Source organism: Gopherus flavomarginatus, chromosome 18 (genome assembly GCF_025201925.1).
Source record: "Gopherus flavomarginatus isolate rGopFla2 chromosome 18, rGopFla2.mat.asm, whole genome shotgun sequence".
NCBI lineage: Eukaryota > Metazoa > Chordata > Testudines > Testudinidae > Gopherus > Gopherus flavomarginatus.
In genome coordinates this window covers 7,281,057-7,304,739 of record NC_066634.1, presented here as the reverse complement: position 1 = coordinate 7,304,739, position 23,683 = coordinate 7,281,057, and the positions used below count along the sequence as shown (strand labels likewise).

The 23,683-nt window shown below is 44.0% G+C and overlaps 1 protein-coding gene across 1 annotated transcript in view; it reads left to right on the top strand.

Moving 5' to 3' along the window:
• LOC127036941 (butyrophilin subfamily 1 member A1-like) overlaps positions 1-19,266 on the top strand; it is a 225,033-nt gene extending 205,767 nt beyond the window's left edge. Inside the window, exons 16-20 of the mRNA XM_050928227.1 lie at positions 3,974-3,994; positions 11,229-11,249; positions 15,153-15,173; positions 16,284-16,310; positions 18,653-19,266. Of these exons, the coding sequence (XP_050784184.1) occupies positions 3,974-3,994; positions 11,229-11,249; positions 15,153-15,173; positions 16,284-16,310; positions 18,653-19,179 (617 nt within the window). The 3' untranslated portion in view covers positions 19,180-19,266. The remainder of the gene's footprint in view (positions 1-3,973; positions 3,995-11,228; positions 11,250-15,152; positions 15,174-16,283; positions 16,311-18,652) is intronic.
• The last annotated feature ends 4,417 nt before the right edge of the window (positions 19,267-23,683 follow it).

The window sequence follows — 23,683 nt, the reverse complement described above, 5'->3', positions numbered from 1 at the left end:
AGAAACAAAAGCATTTCAGTAGTGTCAGAACTTTCTATTTCCTCCGAGCTGAAAAGGAACATTCTGGTTTTTGACTTCAAAATGAAGGAGAGATTGTTAAGTTTCGATTCAGTTTCCCAATCATGTGGGGGTAGTGTAGGCACAGTCACCAACTTTTTGATTTCCACAGGGGTGCTTGACAACCTCTCTGCCCCAGGCCCTTCCTCTCCTAACCACTAAATGTCCCACCCTTGCCCGCTCCCACTCTGCCTGTCCCTGCCCTGTTTCCCCTCTCCAAAAATGCCCAACCCTTGTTCCACCTCTTCCTTCCTCAGCTCCTCCCCACCCTCAAGTGCCTTCTGCCCTCTCCATAAAAACAGATCAGTGGTGAGCAGGAGGCACTGCATCGGAGGCAGAGGAGCTGATTGGTGGGGCCTGCCTGTGAGTGCAATTTCTTTCTCTGAAAAAGGGTACCCGTTTCACTGGAGCTCACACAAGTCTTTCAGTAGGAAAGTGTTTGCTAGGCCCCAAACCAGCGGACATGAGGATGATGTTAATTAGGAGTATAGGAGTTATATTAGCTCAATATATGGCTTGGTTGTTGGAATGCTGAGAGCAGTTCTGGAGTCCCCAACTGAAGAAGGAAGTTTTCAAGCTGGAGAGGGTTCATAAAGAGCACCAGAATGATTAAAGGGAAGAGATAACATGTGTTATAGTGATAGACTCAAAGAGCTCAATCTATTTAGCTCGCCAAAGAGAAGGGGTGACTTCATTACACTCTAGCCATATGTAGATAGAGAACATATATGTGATAATGGGCTCTTTAGTCTATCAGGGAATGGTCTAGCAAAATCCAATGGGTAGCAACTGAAGGTAGGAAAGTCAGACTAGAAATAAGGTATACATTTTTAAGAGTCAAGGTGATTATCCATTGTCACAATGGATGAGGGGTTGTGATGCATCCTCCATCCCTGGACATTTTTTTCTAAAGGTACTGCTCTACTGCAAATATGAATTGTTTGGGGGAAGTTCTGTGACGCATTCAATAGATGATGAGAGTGTCTCCTTCTGGCCTTAGACAGTATGATGTTCATTGTGTTACTTGCTCCCTCACAGATATTCTACAATAAATACAGCTTTTTTTATTTTAACTATTTGTTACCTTTGTTCTTGGCCATATATTCCAAAAGGTGCTATTGTTATCTTTAAATATATTTTTCTCTTTTTTGGGAGAAATGGAAAAAACAATAAGTAAGTCTGTGGCCTTTTTCTTCCATGTGCTCTACTCCTCTTTTTGATAGAGCGGATGACTTGGCTCATTTTGTCAATAACACGTTAGAGCACTTGCTGGTTCTGAGCAGTGCTGGTCATACATTATTGACATTGAAATAGACTCACCCACTATTTGTTTGTATTCTGCAAGAACAATAACACTTGTAGAGACACATTACGAAAGGCAATCTACACAGTGAAAGAACTCTACATTAAAATAAGCAAATGGAATGCAGCTGGTGATGTAAATGGTGTTACTGCTCCTTTCATAGCAGAACCCACGTTAGCAGAGGAGCGTAGTGTTTCATATTCACCTTTTGCTAGTTACTTGTGACCATGAAGCTTCTTTTTATATTGATTAAAGCAAGAATATACTCTCCTCTATCTACTACATAGTGGGTTAGGAATTGGGCTAGCCCATGGATTGAAGAGCTACTTGTCTACCCTTGGCCAATGTTTATGCTAATCAAGAAAGAAACAATCTCATTCACACCTTTCAATTCATAAGTCAATGGACATTCACTGAACTGTTTTCATCTCCTCCCCATTGTTTTTTTTTGCAGAACAACTCCAGGAGGAAATGCGTGAGTTTGCTTACCTTACCCAATAGTTACAGTTGACTTTTTTTTCCTTGGGGAGCAAAAAGCCAGGAGCTGGCCCTGAACCAACATGTGCCCTGTCAGCTGAGGCTTCCAGGCTGAGCTTGAACTGACACTGCACTTCTGGCTTCAGTCACTGCATCATGTTCACAGCACCTGAGTTGCACAGACTGGACTGCAGTTCAGGCTGCCCTGCCACTGGGGAACTAGAGAATCATACCCAGAGCTGAGCCCGGGCTTCGGTGGCGAGAGGGGCTCAGCTCCGGGGAATGATGCTCTGGCTTTCCAGTGGCAAGGCAGCCTGAACTGCAGTGCAGCCTGTGTGTGAGGAGCCGGGAAGGGATGGAAGTGGGGCCCGAGATGCAGAGAAAGGGGAGGGGTCCTTCTGCCACCACCGCTGCTGCTCTGCTCCAAGTGGAGCGGCGTTTTCCCGCCCAAGTGGGCTGTGCAGGGTGCCACCAGGCTGGGCAGGGGGCGCAGATCCCGGCTCCCGCGCTGACGGGGCGAGTGGCTGGGCAACCCGAGCTACCAGGGAACTGCTGCCTCCTGCCCTGGGACACAGCCTGCTGCACACCAACCCTGCCTCTGCCCCGCGCTGCCTACCCTGGGGCACCTGGGGGGTCAGTGTCTGTCCTCTCGGCTCTGCCAGAAGAGGGCTGGGGAAGCAGCTGTCAGTGCCTGTCCCTCTCAGCCCTTGCACCTCCCATCCCACTCGCAGCCCTTCCACTTATACCTCCCCCATTGAGCCTTCCCCTTGTACTCTCACTTCACCTGCACCTCTCCCCTTGCACCATCCCCCAGCCGTCGCCACCAGCACCTCCCCATTTCCCTGCACCTCTTCTACCGCAAACCCCTCCTCCGGCACCCTCTTCCGCAAGTACATCACACCCTGCTTCTCTGCCAGTGTGGAGCCCTGAAGCACCCCCAAACCCATTCCTCTGCCTGAACCCTCTTTACTAGATCCCCATCCCTTTCGGAGTAGCGGGATAGGAACATGTGTCATAGTGATAGATTCAAGGAGCTCAATCTATTTATCTCGCCAAAGAAAAGGGATGACTTGGTTACACTCTAGCCAAATGTATACAGAGAACATATATGTGATAATGGGCTCTTTAATCTAGCAGAGAATGGTGCAGCAAAATCCAATAGCTGGAAAGTGAAACTAGGAAAGTCAGACTAGAAATAAGGTATAAATTTTTAAGAGTGAGAGTAGTTAGCCATTGTCACAATAGATGAGGTGTTGTGGTGCATCCTCCATCACTGGACATTTTTTTCTAAAGGTACTGCTCTAATGCAAACATGAATTGTTTGGGGGAAGTACTTTGGAGCATGTAATAGATTTTGAGAGTGTTTCCTTCCGACCTTAGACAGTATGATGTTCAGAGTGTTGCTTGCTCCCTCACAGCTACACTCCAATAAACACAGCTTTTGATATTTTAAGTATTAGTTTCCTTTGTTCTTGGCCATATGTTACAAAAGGTGCTATTGTTATCTTTAAATATATTTTTCTCTTTTTCAGGAGAAATGGAAAAGACAATAAGTAAGTCTGTGGCCTTTTTCTTCCATGTGCTCTCCTCCTCTTTTTGATAGAGCAGATTACTTGGCTACTTTTGTCAATTTTGTATATGAGGGCTTGCTGGTTCTGATCAGTGCTGCACATACATTGTTGAAATTTAAATAGACTCACCCACTACTTGTTTGTATTCTCCAAGAACCATAACAATCTTGCAGAGACACATTACGAAAGGCAATGTACACACTGAAAGGACTCTGCTTTCAAATAAGCAAATGAATTCAGCTCATGATGTAAATGCTGTTACTGCTTCTGTCATAGCAGAACCCATATTAGCAGAGAAGCTTAGTGTATCTTATTCACCTTTTACTGATTACTTGTTGCCATGAAGCTAATTTTAAAATTGATTAAAGCAAGAATATACTCTTCTCTATTTGCTACATAGTGGGATGGGAATGGGACTAGCCCATGGATTGAATGGCTAGTTCACTACCCAAGGCCATTATTGATGCTAATCAAGAAATAAACGATCTCATTCACCGTTTTCAATTCATAAGTCAATGGACATAAACTGAACTGTTTTCTTCTTCTCCCCATTGTTTTTTTGCAGAAGATCTCCAGGAGGAAAAGGGTGAGTTTGCCTACTTTACTCAATGGTTACAGTTGACTGACCAAACTATGTGTGCCTTTAATGGTTCCAACAATTTCAGCTGCAGAAGGGATGCTATCATTGCATTCCCTGTGGATCTGTGAATGCAGATGTGTTGATTACTCTGGAATCATGGAATGCCATCAATCTGAGACCCCACTTTGCAAGGAAAATCAGAGGGGCAGGGGCTGAAGGGCAGTCGGGTACGTTAGGAAAAACAGCCACGCGGTACAGGAACTGAAAAAATCCGTTCAATGAAGAATCTCTGTCTGGAGACTGTGGCAGGACCGAGTTGCTAGTGCTGTGCCTGACCTTGTAGTAACTGAGGCCATGCAGACAGTCCACCCTGTGCCTCAGGGAGGGAGGGAGAATTGTCCTCCCCAAAGAGCTTCCCCCAAACTGGGAAACCACATCATGTGCAGAGCACCCAGTGTAGGCTATTTGACAATTTCCCTTCAGAGGAAGTGCTAATAATGACTCAGGAATGTGTGCTAGAGCAGGAAATAGAACCTAGATTCTCTGTCTTCTCGACCGGTGTATTCACTATGAGAGGAAGGTGTTAGCAGAGACTTTCCATGGGAATGTGTCTATTTCAAGTGGGAAAAAAAAACAATTTGGATGAAAATAAGGACAAGGAAGAATCAAAAGCATCTCAGTAGAGTCAGAAGTTTCTATTTCCTCCAAGCTGAAAAGGAATATTCTGTTTTTTTACTTCAAAATGAAGGAGAGATTGCTAAGTTTCGATTCAGTTACCCAATCATGTGGGGGTAGTGTAGGCACAGGCACCACCTTTTTGATTTCCACAGGGCTGCTTGACAACCTTTCTGCCTCATGCCTTTCCTCCCTTAACACCATTCACTTAACGCCCCATCCTTGCCCGCTCCCATTCTGCCTCTTCCTGCCTGGTTCCCTCTTTCCAAGAATGCCCCACCCTTGTTCCACCTCTTCCTCCCTCAGCTCCTGCCCACTCCCAAGTGCCTTCTGCCCTCTCCAGAGAAACAGATCAGTGGTGAGCAGGAGACGCTGCAGCGGAAGGGGAGGAGCTAATTGGTGGGGCCTGCCTGTGAGTGCAATTCCTGTCTCAGGAAAAGGGTACCCTTTTCTCTGAAGCTCACACAAACCCCTCAGTAGGAAAGTGTTTGCTAGGCCCCAAGCCAGAGGGCATGGAGATGATGTTAATTAGGACTTTAGGAGTTATATTAGCTCATAATTTGGCTGGGTGGCTGGAATATCTAGTGCAGTTCCGATGTCCCCAACAGAAGAAATAAGTTGTCAAACTGGAGAAGGTTCACAGAAAAGCACCCAGAATGATTAAAGGATTAGATAACGTGTTATAGTGATAGACTCAATGAGCTCAATCTATATAGCTAGCCACAGAAAAGGGGTGGCTTGATTACACTGTAGCCGTATGTAAATAGAGAACATATGTGTGATAATGGGCTCTTTAGACTAGCAGAGAATGGTCTAGCAAAATCCAATGTCTGGAAAATGAAACTAGGAAAGTCGGACTAGAAATAAGGTATATATTTTTAAGAGTGAGGGTGATTAGCCGTCATCACAATAGACAAGGGGTTGTGGTGCATTCTCCATCACTGGACATTTATTTCTAAAGGTACTACTCTAATGCAAACATGAATTGTTTGGGCGAAGTTCTCTGACACATTCAATAGATGATGAGTGTTTCTCCTTCTGGCCTTAAACAGAATGGTTTTCATTGTGTCACTTGCTCCCTCACACCTACAGCTTTTGTTTATTTAACTATTAGTTACCTTTGTTCTTGGCCAAATATTACGAAAGGTGCTATTGTTATCTCTATATATATTTATCTCTTTTTTAGGAGAAATGGAAAAGACAATAAGTAAGTCTGAGTCCTTTTTCTTCCATGTGCTCTACTCCTCTTTTTGATAGAGCGGATGACTTGGCTCATTTTGTCAATACCGTATATGAGGACTTGCTGGTTCTGAGCAGTGCTGCTCATATATTGTTGAAATTTAAATAGATTCACCCACTACTTGTTTGTATTCTCCAAGAACCATAACACTCTTGCAGAGACCCACTATGAAAGGCAATGTACACATTGAAAGGACTCTGCATAGAAATAAGCAAATGGAATTCATCTCATGATGTATATGGTGTTACTACTCCTTTCATAGCAGAACCCATATTAGCAGAGGAGCGTAGTGTTTCATATTCACCTTTTGCTAGTTACTTGTGGCCATGAAGCTTCTTTTTAAATTGATTAAAGCAAGAATATAACCCCCTATATCTACTACGAAGTAGGATAGGAATGGGGCTAGCCCACGGATTGAACAGGTAGTTCACTACCCATGGCCAATATTTATGCTAGTCATCAAAGAAACGATCTCATTCACCCTCTTCAATTCATAAGTCAACGGATATACACTGAACTGTTTTCCTCTCCTCCCCATTGTTCTCTTGCAGAGGAGCTCCAGGAGGAAAAGGAAAAGGGTGAGTTTGCTTACTTTCCTCAATAGTTACAGTCGACTGACCAAACTTTGTGTGTCCTGTATTGGTTGCAACAACTTCAATGGCAGGAGGGACACTATCATTGCACGGCCCTTGGATTTGGGAGGTGGAGGTTCTGTGTAGATTACTATTGAATCGTGGTATGTCATCGAGCTGAGACCTCACCAGGACTTTTCCAAGAAAACCTGGGGGGCGGGGGTTCAAGGGCAGTGGGACATGTGAGAAAAAACATCCACATGCTAGAAGAACTGAACTTATCCATTGAATGAAAAAGATCTGGATAGGGGTGAGGCAGGACCGAGTTGCCAGTGTTGTGCTTGACTTTGTAGTAACTGAGGCCAGGGAGACACTCAACCCTGTGCCTCGGGGATGGAGGGAGAAGTGCCTTCCCCAAAGAGCTTCCCCCAAACTGGGAACCCACATCCTTTGCAGAGCATCCAGTGTAGGCTCTTTGACAATCCTCTTGCAAAGGAAGTGCTGATAATCACACAGGAATGTTTTCTAGAGTAGGAAATAGAACCTAAATATTCTGTCTTCCGGTCCCATATATTCCCTGTGAGAGCAAGGTGATGACAGAACTTCCCATGGGAATATGTTTATTTCAAGCTAAAAACTACTGTTTGAAATAAAACAAAGGAACAAGAAAGATGCAAAACATCTCCTTAGAATCAAAGGTTTCTATTTCCTCTGAGCTTAAAAGGAATATTCTGATTTTTCACTTCAAAATGAAAGAGATATTGTTAAGGTTTGATTCAGTTACGAAATAATGTGGGGGCAGTGTAGGCACAGGTGCCAACTTTTTGATTTCCTCACAGGTACCTGAGCACCTCTTTGCCCCAGTCCCTACCCCTACCATAACCCTTATCTGAAGGCCCCACACCTGCCCCACCTGTTCCTGCTCCCACTCATCCTCTTCTGGTCCTGCTCCAGCCCCTCTCCCAATAGTGCCCTGCCCTCATTCCACCACTTTCTTCCATGTCTCCTCCCCCCCAGTGCCTCCTACCCTCTGCAGAAAAGCTGATCAGCGGTGGGCAGGAGACACTAGGGTGGAGGGGGAGGATGGTGTCTGCTGGTGAGTACAATTTCTGTCTGAGAAAATCTGTACCCCATTCACTGGAGCTCACACAAGCCCTTCAGCAGAAAAGTGTTCACTAAGCCGCAAACAAGAGGGCATGGGGATAATGTTAATTAGGACTATAGGGGTTATATTAGCTCAATATATGGCTCGGTTGCTGAAATACTGAGTGTAGTTCCGATGTCCCCAACTGAAGAAGGAAGTTGTCAAACTGGAGAGGGTTCATAGAAAAGCATCAGAATTATTAAAGGATTAGATGACATCTGTTATAGTGATAGACTCAAAGAGCTCAATCTATGTAGCTCTCCAAAGAAAAAGGGGAGGCTTGGTTACACTCTAGCCGAATGTAGACAGAGAACATATATGTGATAATGGGCTCTTTAGCCTAGCAGAGAATGGTCTAGCAAAATCCCATGGCTGGAAACTGAAACTAGGAAAGTCAGACTAGAAATAAGGTATACATTTTTAAGAGTGCGGGTGATTAGTCATTGTTACAACTGTGCATCCTCCATCACTTGACATTTTTTTCTAAAGGTACTGCTCTAACGCAAACATGAATTGTTTGGGGGAAGTACTCTGGCACATGTAATAGATTTTGAGAGTGTTTCCCTCCAACCTTAGACAGTATAATGTTCATTGTGTCACTTGCTCCCTCACAACTCCTCTCCAATAAATACAGCTTTTGATATTTTAACTATTAGTTACATTTGTTCATGGTCATATATTACAAAAGATGCTATTATTATCTTTAAATATATTTTTCTCTTTTTTTAGGAGAAATGGAAAAGACAATAAGTAAGTCTGTGGCCTTTTTCTTCCATGTGCTCTCCTCCTCTTTTTGATAGAGCAGATGACTTGGCTAATTTTGTCAATACTATATATGAAGACTTGCTGGTTCTGAGCAGTGCTGCTCATAGATTGCTAAAATTTAAATAGACTCACCCACTGCTTGTTTGTATTCTCCAAGAACCATAACACTCTTGTAGAGACACATTACAAAAGGCAATGTACACAGTGAAAGGACTCTGCATTGAAATAAGCAAATGGAATTCAGCTCCAGGTGTTCTGCCCATGAATCAGAATTCAGCTCATGATGTAAATGATGTTACTGCTCCTTTCATAACAGAACCCATATTAGCAGAGGAGCGTATTGTATCATATTTTCGTTTTGCTAATTACCTGTGGTCATGAAACTTCTTCTTAAATTGATTAAAGCAAGAATATATTCTCCTCTGTCTACTACGTAGAGAATAGGAATGGGGCTAACCCACGGATTAAACAACTAGTTCACTACCGAAGGCCAATATTTATGCTAATCAACAAAGAAAGGTGCTCATTCACCTTCGTCAATTCATAAGTCATTAGACATACACTGAACTGTTTTCTTCTCCTCCTCATTGTTCTTTTGCAGAGGAACCCCATGAACAAATGGGTGAGTTTGCCTATTTTAATGAATAGTTACAGACAAGTAACCAAATTTTGTGTGCCCTCTACTGGTTGCAACAACTTCAACGGCAGGACAGACGCTATCATTGCATGCCCCATGGATCTGGGAAGTGCGGGGGTCTATGTAGATTACTCTGGAATCATGGAATGCCATCAAGCTGAGACCTCACTTTGCAAAGAAACTCAGAGAGGCAGAGGTTTAAGGGCAGTCGAGTATGATAGGAAAAACATCCACGCGCTACAGGAACTGAACATATGCATTCAATGAAGAAGCTCTGTCTGGAGAGTGTGGCAGGACCGAATTACTAGTGCTGTACCTGACCTTTTAGTAAATGAGGCCATGCAGACAGTCCACCTTGTGCCTCAGGGATGGAGGGAGAATTGTCCTCCCCAAAGAGCTTCCCCCAAACTGGGAAACCACATCCTGTGCAGAGCACCCAGTGTAGGTTCTTTGACAATTTCCCTGCAAAGGAAGTGCTTATATTGACACAGGAATGTGTGCTAGAGCAGGGAATAGAACCTTGATACTCTTTCTTGGACCGGTGTATTCACTATGAGAGGAATTTGTTGGCAGAAGAACTGATCAGTGGTGAGCAGGAGGTGCTGTGGCAGAGAGGGAGGAGCTGATTTGTGGGGCCTGCCTGTGGGAGGAATTTCTGTCTCAGAAAAACGGTACCCCTTTCACTGGAGCTCACGCAAGCCCTTCAGCAAGTAAGCGTTCACTAGGCCCCACACCATAGGGCATGGGGATGATGTTAATTAGGACTATAAGGGTTATATTAGCTCAGTATTTCGCTCGGTTGCTGGAATGCTGAGTGCAGTTCCAGTGTCCTCAACAGAAGAAAGAAATTGTCAAACTGGAGAGTATTCACAGAAGAGCATCAGAATGATTAAAGGATTAGATAACATGTGTTCTAGTGATAGACTCAAAGAGCTCAATCTATTTAACTCGCCAAAGAAAAGGCGTGTCAAGGTTTTTTCCCCACTTTGAACTTTAGCGTCCAAAAAGTGGGGACCTGCATGATCACTTTTAAGCTGAATTACTAGCTTAAATCTGGTACGCTGCCACCAGCCAGAAGTCTGTGTCTGGCATACTTCCTGTTCCCCCAGAACCTTCCCTGGGGAACCCAAGACCCAAACCCCTTGGGTCTTAAAACAAAAAGGAATTAACCATCCCCCTTCTTTTCCCCCCACCAATCCCTGGTGAGTTCACACTCAGTCCCTTGGATTCTAAAACAAGGTAAAATCAATCAGGTTCTTAAAAAGAAAGCTTTTAATTAAAGAAAGAAAAGATAAAAAATATCTCTGTAAAATCAAGATGGAAAATGCTTTACAGGGTACTCAGATTCATATAGACTAGAGGGACCCTCCCCCCCAGCCTGAGATTCAAAGTTACAGCAAACAGAGGTAAAAATCCTTTCAGCAAAAAGACACATTTACAAGTTAAGAAAACAAACATAAGACTAATCTGCCTTGCCTGTCTATTACTTACTATTTTGAAACATGAGAGACTGATTCAGAAAGATTGGGAAGCCTGGGTGTACGTCTTGTCTCTCTCAGTCCCGAGAGCAAACAGTGAACAAAAACAAACAGCACAAACAAAGACTTCCCTCCACCAGATTTGAAAATATCTTGTCCCCCTATTGGTCCTCTGGTCAGGTGTCAGCCAGGTTCACTGAGCTTCTTAACCCTTTACAGGTAAAAGAGACATTAACCCTTAATTATCCATTTATGACAAGGAGTAACTTGATTACTCTCTAGCCATATGTAGATATAGAACATATATGTGATAATGGTCTCTTTAGTCTAGGAGAGAATGGTCTAGCAAAATCCAATGGGTAGAAACTGAAAGTTGGAAAGTCAGACTAGAAATAAGATGTACATTTTTAAGTGTGAGGGTGATTAGCCATTGTTACAATAGACAAGGAGTTGTGGTGCATGCTCCATCATTGGACATTTTTTTCTAAAGGCACTGCTCTAATGGAAACAGGAATTGTTTGGGGGAAGTTCTCTGATGCATTCAATGGATGATGAGGGTGTCTCCTTCTGGCCTTAGACAGTATGATGTTCATGGTGTCACTTACTCCCTCACAGTTATTCTCCAATAAATAAAGCTTATGTTATTTTAACTATTAGCAACCTTTGTTCTTGGCAATATATTACAAAAGGTGCTATTGTTATCTTTAAATATATTTTTCTCTCTTTTAGGAGAAATGGAAAAGACAATAAGTAAGTCTGTGACCTTTTTCTTCCATATGCTCTATTCTTCATTTTGATAGAGTGGATGACTTGACTAATTTTGTCAATACCGTATATGAGCACTTGCTGGTTCAGAGTAGTGCTGCTCATACATTGTTGAAATTTAAATAGACTCACCCACTACTTGTTTGTATTCTCCAAGAACCGTAACACCCTTGCAGAGACCCGCTATGAAAGGCAATGTACACATTGAAAGGACTCTGCATTGAAATAAGTGATAGGTTTGTATCATTTCAGATACTTTTTCAGAATCCGGTTTACTCACTTGGTCTCACTCTCTGTCATGAGAGGGAACCAACAAACAGAGCACAAACAAAACCTTCCCCCACCCCATATTTGAAAGGATCTTCTTTCCCCATTAGTCCTTCTAGTCAGGAGGGATTTATGTTACTGCGTACATAAAGGTTGTTACCCTTCAGTTTATATTTATGACAAGAACATAGAAGGGAGCATAAACTCTGACAAATGTTAAAGTACAATTAAGCAGGCCAAAAAAATATTTTGAACGGCAGCTAGCTGAAGGTTTAAAAACTAAACAAAGAAAACTTAAGTACATCAAAAGAAGGAAACAGGTTTGGGAGGAAAATAGTCTTTCCAAAATAGCTTCCCTCAACTGGAAGCCCTATGCAGAAGCCCTACCCAGAGGAGACTTCTGAAAATTCTCCTGCACAATCTCACAGGAATGTTTGCTAGAGCAGGAAATACAACCGAGATATTCTGGCTTCCAGCCCAGTATATTCACTACTAGAACAAGAGCTGTTAAAAACTTTCCATTGGAACGTGTGTGTTTCAAAAAAAGAAAATTGTTTGGGGGAAAAATAAAAACAAAACATTTCAGTAAGGTAAAAACTTTCCTTTTTGAAGTCACTGAAATGGATTTATATATATATATATATATATATATATATATATATATATATATATATATTTTTTTTTTTTTTTTTCATTTAAAAGGGGAACAAAATGTTTCAATTTTATCAAAACAGAATGTTTTGGTTGACGTGATCATTTTGGAGAAAATTTCAAAATTCTTTGTTTTTGTTCTTTTTAGAAGAAAAAAACTAGTTTTACAATAATGGAATTTCCCACGAAATGGAAATTCTGGTTTCTGCCCAGCTCTAACTAAACCATGTTCTCACCCTCTTTCTTATAAGGTCATTTTTTATATCTGTACCTCAGTATGTGATGTCAGTTTCCATAACTCTAACTTTCTATTGAAATCAATATGAATTTTAAGTGAACTGTCATTATGAGGCCTTGTGAATGAAATCTGGTCCAACACTTGTTCATTTTTCTACCTACTCTGATTTCTCTGTTATTTATTCTGTGCTCATCTCCATGGGTTCTGAACACACTGCAATTTCTAATAGTAAACATATCAAAGTTGCTTTGTCTTTCTCCCTAGCTATGACATCTTGCCTTATTTGGTTATTGGTTTTGATTGGCTGGTTTGGTTTTCCCTTTTTTTAACTGATGAAATGCACAGATCAGAGCAGTGGTTCATATATTTCAGTCTGAAGATGATGAGCTCCAGGGGGATGATTTTTGTAAACAGTCTGGACTCAATCTTGCTCCCACTGAAGTCAAAAGGTGCTTGTCATGAATCATAAAAGATCAGTATTGGAAAAGATATCAGGAGGTTATGCAGTCCAACCCCCTGCTCAAAGCTTCAGTGCTTGTGGGACTGGGTCGTGGGAAACCCAGGATCCAGCTCCAGGGCTCTCCAACCCGCGCTAATCAGGATCTTTCTCTTTTGCAGTGAGAGGAAGGTGGGTAAGTTTTGAAGTTGAGATTCAGAGCTGTAGAATATTTTCCACTGGCAGGTGGTCTCTCAGACGCTGTAGCATGGAAACTGGGGCAGTTTCTTTTGTGCAACATTTTCAGACCCTCTCCCTCCTAAGAGTGTATTTCAGGAGCTTCTGTGCCAGAACAAAAGTGGGGGAGGGGTTGGGGAGGGAGTTGTGACCCCCTCCCCCTACATGGAAGGAGGGTTCAACACACACTGCTCTTCTGTTGCCCCTTTTCTTGGTATTCAAAGCTCCTTCTTCAGATCCATGGACTTTTATGTAGAGAAAGAGTGAGCCGGGGACTGGGCTGGATATGTGTGAGGATAATGCACCTTTTCTCCTTCATCAAAAGAGAGAGTCTCCATAAAACAGAATCCTGTTCACAGAATCTTTAGTTTTGTAACTATTAGTTCTGCTTGGGGTGGTTGCAGATGTGCATTCCACTCAGGTGTGTTTGTGCTCAGTGCACTGAGGCAGGAGATTTTTCCCCTAGCAGTACCCATCAGGGCAGCGCATGTGCTTAACACCTCCTTTTAGGCCCTCCAGAGGCTATATAAGGGCAGCATTGCCACAACCCCCCTCAGTTCCTTCTTGATGCCAGGGGCCTTACTTGGAGTTCCCCATGCACATTTTCTCTTTTTTTTTTTTCGCTCTGCATCAGGCTGTTTGCTGAGTTTTTCACTTTCAAAATAGCTTTTAATAGTTGTCCGTGGTAGAACCTACAGTCTAATTAGATTTAGTGCAGTTTTTAGAGTTAGTCATTTTTAATGTTTTGTGTTGCCCAGCAACAAGGGTTATGCAGTGTTCTCTGGGCTTCAGCATTGCCCGTCATATGGGGTCTCTGTCCACATCAGTGACTCACACACTTGCTGTCTGCTCCACCCAGGAGTGGGTCACATTTCAGAGAGTTGTTGTTCTTTTAAAAAGAGAACACAGATGTCAGGTAAACTTTATCTGAAGCAGCAGTTAGTGGAGCAAGCCATAAGGCCTGTGTCGGTATCATTACCCTCCACCGCCTGTGGATCTAACCACCCTCAGCTGCGTTCCACCCCTGACGTGGTAAAGGACAGATCCTGGGACTCTGATTCTCCCTCAAAGGGGGAAGTTGCTCTATGTCTAGGAACTGCCTTGAAAGAGAATCCATGAGACAGATTGCGGAAAGGAAGGATTCATCATCTTCCTCCTCAAAGACAGCCTTGAAATGTCCAGATGGTAACCAGGGTTGTACTGGGACAGGAGTTTTCCTGTACTGTATTGTTGACTCTGGATCCATCTGGGGACGGCTGTGAAATCCAGCACCTACAGACACAGGTGTAGCAGCAATGGACTTGTTTTGTTTGTCATGCCAACCTCGGCACTACCTCAGGAGTCAGCGGGACTATCAATACCATCTGCTATTACAGGACCTTCAACTTCTTCAGCATTGGGGCCAATGTGGATTCCATCAACATCCTTATTACTGGTGATGAAACAGAATATTTTCAGCACAGGGATAGGGAGAGGTTTAGGATGGCTATTAGGAAAAAAATTTTCACTAGGAGAGTGGTGAAGCCCTGGAATGTGTTACCTAGAGAGGTGGTGGAATCTCCTTCCTTAGAGGTTTTTAAGGTTAGTCTTGACAAAGCCCTGGCTGGGATGATTTAGTTGGGAATTGGTCTTCTTTGAGCAGGGTGTTGGATTAGATGACCTCTTGAGGTCCCTTCCAACCCTGATATTCTTTGATTCTATAAAAAAAATTGGGGCACCCATATCCTCTGCAGAGCACCCAAGATTCCTCTCTCTCTATGTGGAAGAAGGAGTCAGCCAGCTCTGCAGAGCTGCAGTCCCTTACCTGGATCTCAAAGCCCCTCGAACTCCACACTTTTCCCCATTCAACATAAATATCTGTGAGAGTAATCATCCAAACCATAAACCATCATCACAGTAAATTCTTCCAGCTGTCTGGCTATAAATTTCTCTAGCTCTTTTTAATTTAACTCATCATGGGTTTTGAACAATTTAATTCATTTACCGGGTAATCTTTGATGCATGGTACCAAGGGAAACACTGAACAAGAGTTTAAAAGGCTGTAATAATTTTTTTTCAGATGAAATGAAGAAGGAATTAGGTGAGTGAAGACCTATTGCTGGTGTCTGCACTCCCATTGCTTGGATATTTGGAGAGAGGGGCCATTTCTCCTGTCTCTCCTCCACCTCCCTGGCTGCTTCTGATGGAGAAGGAGATCCTGACAGTCTATGTTCTTCCCCATCCATAGCAGGGAATACAGCAGCTTCAGGCAGACACATTGCATCTCCCCACACTGCTCACACATACCAGGCGCATGGAAGATGTGGCCTGATCCCTGTTGTCTCTCTCAGCCTGAGGGGTGGGACAGACCAACAGTCTCCTTGACAGCCACATATGGGGCACAAAACACTTCAGTAGCCACAGCTGGAGTGTCACTGATTTAGAGAATGTCTGCACAGCAGCTGGGGTATGTAATTCCCAGTGCAAGCAGACACTTGCCAGCTCTCCTCGAGCTAGCATGCTAAAAATAGCAGTGTAAGTGCAGAGAGACAAGCAGCAGCTCAGACTAGCTGCCTGAATACGTACCCAGGTTTCAGGTGGATTGAACTCATGTGGCTAACCCTAGCCAGTGTGGTCACTCTGCTGTTGTTAGTGCACTAGCTCAAACAGAGCTGGCACGTTTGTCTACTCACGCTGGGTATTATACCTCCCTGCTGCAATGTAGACACACATTGGAGAGAATTGTCCTTCTATGTCCTGCCTAGTAGGAGCTGGGTTGCTTTGCAAACAGCTTCTGGTGGTTGGAAACAGTGTGTGTGTGTGGACGGGAAGGTTCATTTTTTGTTCGAGTGACAGGGGAATGTGTAAGAAGGAATTAGATCAAAGCCAGTGAGATCAGGTAACATGGGGAGGTGACGCGTTGGCTGGAGGTGCAGAACTGACAGAACAGATCTTAGCTAGAGCATGACCCCTGCCCTGGTTTCTAATCTTAGCTCAGGACAGCCCACGTGTGTGTGACAGAGAGAGAGAGTATGAGGCCATTCAAGGGCCATTTTTGTCTGTATTAACTCTTGCAAAAGGAATCGCCCCCTAATGCATCTGGCATCCTCCCTTCCCCTCAGTCTGGAACTTCCCTGCTGCTGGAGGGAGGAAATTTGCAGTCAATGCCTCTCTTAATTCAATGTCTGTTGTTTTCTTACTTTCGTTTCAGAATGGAGAACGGCTCGGAACAATTCAGGTAAGAGAATACACAGCACATGGATAGAGGTGCTGATACTATGGTGATAGAGGCAGCCTGAGAACCTCAATACATTAGAATCTATTCCATTGCTAAAGAAATCAGCAGGTTTGATACTATAATCAAACTAGTAACACAGCCTGTTCTTATCAGAGACACAGCTCCTAAGGTCCTTCCCAGCTCCTAAACTAATTTCAAGGCCTAATTCTGTCTTTATTTACATCAATTTCACACCATTGTAACTCCACTGACCTGCATGGAGTTACTGCTGAATTAGTTCAGAATCAGCCTCCAGTGAGAGATTTCCCTGAGTGAGGACTGATGGTGTGATAGTCAAAAAACCCAAGTGATTGCAGAGCACAAATTTCTTTGCAACTCAGTGGGGCCTTGTATATGGGGCCTATATCTGTTAACACCCCACTGTGGCAGGATGGAGAGATACACCACCTGATTCCATCCCCCTTATGCCTCCACCCTCAATTCTGTATTTGTCAAGTTCATTGTCTAGCCCTTTTGCTGGGTCCTTAATAGACTCAGTCCCCTTCAGGATCATGGGGAATTGGAAGTTCCTTGCCTCGAGTGGAGTAGAGAGCCCTAGATCTCCATGTTTGGGAGCCTTCTTCTCCAAATGTCTTGGCTGGAGTAGGTAGGGGAACCTGGGCCTATCCACTCCACTGGGTTCCATCTCAGGGTCCTTGTTTGGAACAGCTAGAATCAGTCCTTCTCTCTCTCTTGCGGCTCCCTGAGCTGCCTCCTACCGCTCCTGCTCTGGAGGCTTCCCCAGCCTCTTGCTCTGTTCTCTCTCTTTGGCATGTTGGCTTCTCAGGCAGCTTCTCCCCAGTGTGCTGGAGGGATCCTCTCTCTGCAATCCCTCTGCCTCTCTGGCTGCTGCCTTTCTTCTCAGGAACTCCTCCTCTCACTCAGGCCCTTAACCTTATATCAATACCTAGTTCTGCCCTGCGTAATTCCCTTCCGCCAGTTACTCACTGAGGTAACTGCTCTGAGGTGAACTTGAGCTTCCTCATGCCCCCTTGTGGAGCTTTTCAGGGGAAGGCTGGGCCCCTGACCCCTTCAGAGGGCCAGCTACCCTCTAACAGACCTGTGCTCCCAAGTCACTTCGACCCAGCTCCTCCACGGTAATGACCCAAATGGGAGTTTGGCACCTAAATACCTTTGAGGAGCTGGGCCTCAGTGTTTACTTGGAGCAGGGTTTTAAAAAGTGCCTATGGAAGAACTTTGGGATTTTGGCCACAGTGAAGGCACAGATGATTTAGTGGCAGGAATGGGGAACTGTGATGAGAATCCTAATTCAGTGGTTGGTTGATCATGGAGGGGACTGCAGTGGTGACAGGCCTGGTCAGGAGCGAGTCAGTGAGGTTTATAAGGGCACCATGATGAAGACAGTGGTGGGATCATTGGCTCTGGTGATAACGGAGACTGACTGTGATGTTGCTGATTATAATTATAGTGAGAGAAAATTAAAATGATGCTGAGGCAAGGAAGGACACGATGACCGTTATCTGACAGTGAAGATAGTGTAGATAATAATTTGCTTGTTACAGCAGTTTTTTGTTGACTATCTTAGAGCTCTTTACAAACAATTATAAAACTCCTGATTAGGTTGGCACCATACCGAGCTTACTGAGGAGTAAACTAACTATCAGAGAGCTTATGTAACCTGCCCAATGTCATGCAGCAGCAGCGTTGGGAACAGAACCTAGAATTATTACGTAGAACTTTAGTTTAATGAACAATTATAATGTCTTTTTTTATATTCATCATATTTATTAACAATGATGGTAATAGGAGTATCTTGACATGACCAGTGTTTGAGATCTTCATAATCCAAGTCTGTGTTTTATGATGAACTTTCTCATCATAGTTAGCTGTCACAGGAAACATTTTTTCCATTCGTCCCACACAAAACATCCCATAATGCTGGACACATAGTGGCCTGATTCAGCTCTCCGTTATGATGGTGATGGTGCACTTTACTGGCCATTAGTTTAAGTGAAGTTACTCTAGATTCACACCTGTATAACTCAGCTCAGAATCTGGTCCAATTTGAGTACTCATGTGATAAACAATTCTGGATCACTTTCATTTTTGTGCAAATATCACGCAAGTCTCATTTCTGACAGAGTTCAATGCAATGCTGAATTGGCAAGTGTGCAGCGCTGGTCAAGTCCTGCAGTCCTTACTCAGGCAAAATTCCCACTGAAATCATTGGGAGCTTTGCATGAAAGGCAGCAGGAGAAGGCTCATAATGTATATTTCCCTCCTAGTCCAGTGTATACTGGCATTATAGGAGTGGTTCTCAAAAAGAAAACTCTCTTCTATAGATGACATCACTCTTAATGGAGTCACGGCCCACCCCAACCTCTCCATTTCTGGGGATAAGAAGAGTTTTACACATGAAGCCCAACCTCAAAAAGTTCTACCAAATCCTGAGAGGTTCGATTCGACCGTCTGTGTGTTGGGCTCTGAAGGATTCTCCTCTGGAAAGCACTACTGGGAGGTGGAGGTTGTGAGCAGCACTGACTGGGACGTGGGGGTGGCCAGAAAGTTAACACAGAGAAAAGGAAAACTGTCCTTGTCCCCTAGAGAGGGATTCTGGGCTCTGGGTCTGAGTGGGAGAGATTATTGGGCAAAAACAGACCCATGGACCCGGGTCATAGTGCAGAAAAAGCCCAAGAAAATTGGAATTTACCTTAGTTACCAAGAGGGGCAGGTGATTTTTTTCAATGTAACTGACGTGTCTGTGTTGTTCACATTTAACAATTGCTCATTCTCAGGAGAGATTTATCCATTCTTTAAAAATTCCCACAAAGAAACAACAATGAGAATTTGTTCAACTAAAGAGGAGTAAATATAACATTACTCTGATGCTGATTTTATACTGATGTAACTGAAATCAAGGTTTTCATGAACATATTTTGATGTAAAAAATCTTTGTTTTTTTTAAGTGTACATCGTGATGCTGTCTTCATTACATGTGTTTTGCAATAAAATGTTTTCATTTCTTATTTGTTTTTTGCTTGTGACTTTTGTCTAATACAATATTTGACTAGCACAGTGTTTTGGGGGAATTTGATGCAGATGTTAAAAACAAGAAAACACCATCTATCCTCTCTATAATAATAATTGGAGATATACCTATTGCCTAGAACTGGAAAGGACCTTGAAAGGTCATTGAGTCCAGCACCCTGCCTTCACTAGCAGGACTAAGTACGGATTTTTTGCCCCAGATCCCTAAGCGTCCCCCTCAAGGATTGAGCTCATAACTTGGGGCTTAGCAGGTCAATGCTCAAACCACTCAGCTATCCCTCCCCCCTTTTCTTATTGATAGCTTCACCTCGGTGGCAAAATAAAAAGAGTTTCATTGCTCATTTCAGCATTTTCCTCTGTAATAAAAGATAGATAACATGAATATGGTCTAGACAGTATTTGGTCCTGCCATGAGGGCAGGGGACTGGACTCAATGATCTCTTGAGGTCCCGTCCAGTCCTAGAGTCTATGAATCTATGAATATTTTCACTAATAACCATATTTTGGGATGATATCATGCTGTATTATGAAGTTACAGTGGCTGGAATAAAATTTAGACTGAAGATAGATTTCCACTATAGACACAATTTTTACACACCCACCTCCCCCATAAAGTTATCCAATCTTCCTGACACTTCCCACCAAGGTAGGATTCTTCTGGGAACTCACTCAAAGTAAATTAAGCTAAACTGATTTACCTCTGTGGTCTGGTCTACACACCAGACCTATGTCTGTCCAGCTATGTCACACGGGTGTGAAAATTCCATACTCTGGAGCCAGGAAGTTATGATGACCTTAACATCCCTTTGTAGACAGTGCTATGTTGATGGGAGAGCTTCTCCTGCTGACATAGCTACCACCTGTCAGTGTTTTAAATGTAGATGTACCCTTAACCAGAGTGTCCACACAGGGGTTTAATGCAGTTTAGCTAATCCACTTTTAATTCACATCTTTAGGGCATGTCTACATTTTGAAACAGTGCAGCTGCAAGGCTGGAGTGATGCTGCCATAGTGCTACAGTATAGACTCTACCTTGCTGACAGGAGGGGTTTTCCCACGGGCATCATAGATAATGCACCTCCCCAAGAGGCAGTCGCTAGGTTGACGGAAGAATTCTTTCTTTGACGTAGCACTGGCTACACTGAGGGTGGTTCAGTCGGTAAAGCCACATCGCCCAGGCATGTGGATTTTGAGAGACACAGCTCTGCCAATGTAAATTCCCAGTGTAGACCAGCCCTTAGTGTCTCTTGTACAAACCCATTGGGTTTAATGGGGTTGCACACTTGAAAGAAGCTGGTCTAAGGTAGTGGGTTTCTTTTCACAAGCAAGGTACAAAGAAACTAACTTCTAAAAGAGCCCAAACACAGCTCAGCAATGTAAAGGGCTCCCATAAAACACCTCTTAAAACTGCAGTACCACGGGCCAGATTCACCAGTACTGTTTGGTTGCTTTGCACCATTCTGTGATGATGAACAGGTGTGCAATCAGTTTAACTGACTAGTTGATTACAGTTGCTTTGGGACACGGGTGCATTGTGAAGCAGCCTGAGTGTACTAGGAACTGTGGCCTGATTTAAAGCAGGACTAGGAATGGCTTCACTTTTCCCCATTATTTGATCACAGACTCTTGGGGTTTTCTATGAATTTGCTCCCATTTGCTCCCAGATTTATCCCCTTTTTTCTAGCCTTAATCCCATTACATGGGACTGGCTCCCAGATTCACAGAGTGGATTTTTTTCCTCTGAAAGGCAGAGTTAGCAGCTGCAGCCTTCGAGCTAATTATGATCTTCCTCATCCCTAAACTCTTCATCACTTCACAAAAGATGTCACAGAATTGCAGCGCCTGTCTCTGCTGGGTGGAATGCTCCATCTCAGCACTGCTCTGCCTCTACTTCCTCATGTCTAACCTTTGTTCAAACAGCGAGAGGATGTTTTCCTAAAGATATTTCATGGTTTCTACAAACAACTCAAGGTCAGTGTTGCTTTAACTCCTCTCAGAGTCTGGTTGTGCTAAAATGGATGTTTTTATTAGTCATTTTCAGAGAGTTATTATCAGTGTTCTCTCTAAGCTGCACTTCTGCATGGCCGCACAAGAGTCAATCAAGTCCCGCACACTTTGATTAGCAGAGCAACGGACATCTGGCAGTTTGTGTTTAGGTGCCCCTCACCCTGCTGCTCTGCTGCCGCACTGCTCCTGCTCTCTGCCTTGGAGTCTCTGGCCAGCTGCTCCCAGGATCCTTCCTTGGCTGTGCCTCTGGCCTGCTGATGTCAGGGTGTCCCCCCTCCACCTCCCTCCCATCATCTCCACAGAGCAGGGGAGGGGGACAGAGCTCTGGAGTTAGATGGAGCTGCTGGCAGCTGCTGTGGTCTGAAGGAGCCTTCAGACTCATGAGTGCCACTGTGCTTAGAGACAGCTCCTGTTCTCTCATGCAGTTCCTCAGCAGCCAGCACACACACACACACACACTCTGTCTTTGCCTCTCTCTCTCGTTCGCTCTCTCACACACACACACAATCCGTCTCTTACTCTGCCTCTTTCACAGTCACACTGTCTCTTTTACACTCACCTCCCAACACATACTTGTGTTGCTGTTGTTGTTACTTCCTGCAATGCACATATATTCTCTGTAATTTTATTCTTCCAAACTGCTGTTGTTTTAATTTTTTGACAGCTCTGTGCATTTCATAATTTTATTTCTCTTTTATGCTTAAATATAATTATTTAAGTAGTGAGTTCTAAAAGGCCTACACTGTCCTTTCTGGCACCAGTGACTGTGTTATTCCTATGTTAACTTTTTATGATGTAAGCAGGGTCAGGATGAGCCCTATCCTGACATCTGGTGGTGAATTATGGGGAATGTGGAAAGAAATTTTAGGTATTTGCATTGGCACACCCACCCCATCTAGCATAGCGCACGGCAGCCTGGGATGGTTATTTTGACAGCTCTGGGATCCCCAATTTCTTTGTTACTGGGGCAAGAGGAATATAGTGTTGTCAAACGATTATGTGAATGAGGAACTACGAGGCTGCTTTATGACAGAGATGTCTCAATATAAATTAAGTGTCCCTTGCTAGACAAGGGACATGGGTTCCAAAACCCAGTGAATTGAGAGAGAGAGGTTGAGGGCCTGGAACACCAATTGCACATCCTCCTCTCTTTGCTGTAAAAAAGTAGAGCTAATTTTGATTCTATTAGGAGTCCATCTAAAGGCTGCTGAGCTGAATTCATGTTGGGCCAATAGTGCACCAGCACTGGGGATCCCTGACTATGAGCTGCAATTGCTAAGAGTTGAAATCACTAAAGAGCTGCAATTACCGAGCTAAGAGCACTGAGTGCTATGCTAACTAGTGGGGGAGCCTGAAGACCTATCGCTAAGTGGCTGGCAGAGCGGAGCAGTTTGCAGCATGTTGGAGCAGCCCATGGAACAGTGAGCAGAGTGGAGTGGTTTGCGGGGACAGCTGGAGCGGCTTGTGGGTTAGCTGGAGGAGCGGCATGGCTGGTGAAGTGGAGCTGGTCGTGGTGAAGGCTGCAGCAGAACTCCACAGAGAGGCAGAGCAGTTGGCCTTGGCCCATGTAAGGTGCCCCTTACCACTCTGTGTGGGTCCCCCCCCCATTTCCACCCAGGTTGAGGTGGGTAAAACTCTGCAGATAAACTTTTGAACTCTGGGGTGGCACTGACCAGAGACTTTTGGGTTGTTGGACTTAAGACCCTAAGGAGGAAAGGACATTGCCAAATGTACTTGGAGGTAGATTTTTTGCTTATGGTTTGTGTTATAATCCTGTTTGTGGTGTTTCTCCAATGTGATGCCGCATTGTTTCCCCCCTTTATTAAAAGGATTTTGTTACACTCAGACTCTGTGCTTGCCAATGGGGAAGTATTGCCTCTTAGAGGCACCCAGGGGGGTGGTATGTAATTGTCCCAGGTCACTGGGTGGGGGCCGGTTATGCATTGTGTTATTGAAACGGAACCCCTGGATACTGAACCCAGTCCTTGTTGCTGCCAACTCAGAGGGGCAGAAGGGTTACATAATATAAACCAGGGATCGGCAACCTTTAGCACGCGGTCCCACAGGGTAAGCACCCTGGCAGACCGGGCTGGTTTGTTTACCTGCCGCATCTACAAGTTCGACCAATCAGGGCTCCCACTGGTCACAGTTTGCTGCTCCAGTCCAATGGGGACTGCGGGAAGCAAGGTGGGCCAAGGGATATACTAGTGCTTACCCTGGCGAGCTGCGTTCCAAAGGTTGCTGATCCTTGATATAAACTATATTTAGGTTTTGTGTTTCTACTGATGGCTCATATCTACACATTACTTCGATACTGG